The sequence below is a fragment of the Micromys minutus genome, assembly GCF_963924665.1.
Source record: "Micromys minutus genome assembly, chromosome: 13".
In the NCBI taxonomy this organism is placed as follows: Eukaryota; Metazoa; Chordata; class Mammalia; order Rodentia; family Muridae; genus Micromys; species Micromys minutus.
In genome coordinates this window covers 56,197,216-56,200,140 of record NC_137982.1, presented here as the reverse complement: position 1 = coordinate 56,200,140, position 2,925 = coordinate 56,197,216, and the positions used below count along the sequence as shown (strand labels likewise).

Sequence of the window (2,925 nt, the reverse complement as noted above, 5' to 3'; positions counted from 1 at the left end):
AGTGAGAGAAGAAAAGAGGGGAGTGAGAGAAAAGAGAGAAACAAGACCTTATTAAACCCTGAGAAGTCTGAGTAAATTAGAGTGTGTAAGTTAAAACATAAAGAACATAAGAGAAAATGTCTTTAAATAAAAGCAATGTTTTAGGGATGGAGACATGACCACATGGTTAAAGTGTTTGCTGCACAGGCATTTGAAGTCAAGTCCAGATCCCAGCACCAACATGAAAGCCAGGCACAGTGATGCACATCGGTCACCTTGATACTAAAGTGGAGACAAGATCCCAGGGGCTTCCTAGACAGGCAATGTAGCCAAACTAACAAGTTTTATATCCAAGTGGGAGACCCTGAGTCAAAAGGTAAGCTGGATATCAATACAAGAAAACACCTGATATTAACCTCTGGCCTCCACATCCACACAGAGAAGCTTGCACATGTGGATACACACACACACACAGACACACACACACACACACACACATGCGCATGTGCGCATACACCAATTTAAACTGTTTTTAATTTTTAAAAATGTTAAGCCAAGATTAGTAACATTCATCTATAATCCTAACACTAGGGAGGTGAATTGGGCTGGTCCTGGGAGCCTCTGTTCCTACGTCTATGTCAACTGACAAGCTCTAAGTTCATTGAGAAACTGGCATAAATAATAAGATGAGTGGCAATGGAAGAAAACTCCAGATGTCAATGTTTGGCCTCCACACATGCCCACAGAAGTGGACACACATGCACACCGACCACACAGATAAGTAACTAAACAAGCTATCCTTTCTGTCTTTGTTGATATCTTTATGGTATGCTTGTTTGCCTCTGAGAACACAGTTGACTATTCTCCAGACTTTACGTGGAACTACATAGACTGACATGCCACGTATTAGTCATTATATTTTGGGTTGCTTGCTTTGTTCTTTTGTCTCATGGACCCAGTTGGTCCTGAATCTTCTCACTTCTACCTCCCTAGTTCTGGGACTGCAGATCTGAGCCACTGTACCTAGCTCTTCATGCTGTCCTTTAAAACCAACATCGTTGTATCACAGAAAGTTTTCTTAATCCTATTTTGAAACTAAACATTGTGGAATATGTTCAAGGATAATGTCTTTGGCCTTCTTCTTTATTTGCAGCTCTTCAGCTGAATTTTTTTTTTATAATTTTTACTAACCATGGAACGAAGTAATGGCACCAAAGTGACTGAATTCATTCTTCTGGGATTTGCTGGGCAGCACAAATCTTGGCACATTCTGTTCATAATCTTTCTAATTATCTATGTTGTAACACTCATGGGTAACATCGGCATGATCCTGCTCATCAAAATTGACTCTTCGCTCCACACTCCCATGTACTTTTTCCTACAACATCTAGCCTTTGTTGACCTCTGTTACACCTCAGCTATTACTCCCAAGATGTTAAAGAACTTCATAGACACAAAAGCATCTATCTCCTTCATAGGATGTATGTTACAGTTACTAGCCTATGGTACTTTTGCAACCATCGACTGCTTCATCCTAGCTGCTATGGCTGTGGACCGCTACGTGGCCATCTGTAACCCACTGCGCTATCCCATAGTCATGTCTCAGAGGCTGTGCGTTCTGCTGCTGGTAGGCTCATACACCATGGGCTTCCTAAATGCTTCTGTAAACACAGGTTTTACATTCTCACTGAACTTCTGCCAATCCAATGCCATTAATCACTTTTTCTGTGATGAACCTCCCATTCTTGCCCTATCATGCTCCAGCATTGACTTCAGTATCCTGCTACTGACAGTCTTTGTGGGGTTCAACCTGATGAGCACTGTGCTGGTGGTCATCTTTTCCTACATATACATCTTGGCTGCCATCCTAAGGATGTCTTCTGCTGCAGGAAGGAAAAAGGCCTTCTCCACATGCGCCTCCCACCTGACTGCAGTCACCATTTTCTATGGGACTCTCTCCTATATGTATCTACACCCGCATAGCAATGAAGCTCAAGAGCAAGAAAAGGCAGCTTCTGTATTTTATGGCATAATTATTCCCATGTTGAATCCCTTGATCTATAGTCTGAGAAACCAAGATGTAATAGAAGCCTTCAAAAAGATGGGGAAGAGATGGTTATAATTTAAACATCTCTTTGTAACTCATCAACGTTCATCAAGCAGGCTATTTCTCACATGTTGATCGGCATGTGGCTTAAAGACATTATTTCATTAAAACAATTGTACTTACCGGGTACAGAAAAACAACTCAAATAATTAAATAAATTAACATTCATTTGTGTGAAAGATTATGTTCTTGCTAAATATGTATGGGGTGGGGGTAAAGGAAAAGTAAGATGTAAGGATAGGTCCTCACAGATATGGAACACTAGAGGAACAGATTCCTATTTCCTAACACTCCCTGTAAGAAATTATGAAACTGACAGAAAAGTCAGGGAAACGTGTATCAGTTTCATTCCTGATAAATACAGCTCGAGTCTCCACCTGTCTGCACACATATCCCATGAAAGGTCTACATCATAGAGAAACAAAACTAAATGCATATTTGATGCTACATAGCAGAAGTATTTTTCCAAAAATGGATGCTTTATGTCCCTTAACAATCTTCTCCCTAAAATTACAACATATATACAAGACCAGGATTAAATATGAAAGCAAAATATGTACTGGTGTTCTTGCCATTTGGAAAAAGAAACATACTACAGTTTGTAGAATAGTTATTAATCATAAGGCCACCCATCCACTCAATGAGGGAGCTGAAAATACTTATTCTAACTCCTTTTTGGGTCTCAGTAGTGAGTAAAATACAAGGAGAGGCAAGAGGAGTATAGGGTTTGACTTGCTGCATTTCCCAATATTTTCAGAAGGACTAGACTCATAAACTGAGGAAGGAATGCTGAAAAGTCAGTCAGAACCCAAATACTAACAAGATAAATAAGCTGGTGA

General features: G+C 40.1%; 1 protein-coding gene across 1 annotated transcript; it reads left to right on the top strand.

The window, feature by feature from the left end:
- Nucleotides 1–1,171: 1,171 nt before the first annotated feature.
- On the top strand, nucleotides 1,172–2,101 carry LOC308429041 (putative olfactory receptor 5AK3; the record flags this gene model as incomplete). The annotated part of the gene is made up of 1 exon (XM_080927687.1): nucleotides 1,172–2,101. The coding sequence occupies one exon, from the start codon at nucleotides 1,172–1,174 to the stop codon at nucleotides 2,099–2,101; it is 930 nt and encodes a 309-aa protein (XP_080783813.1).
- Between the last annotated feature and the right edge of the window lie 824 nt (nucleotides 2,102–2,925).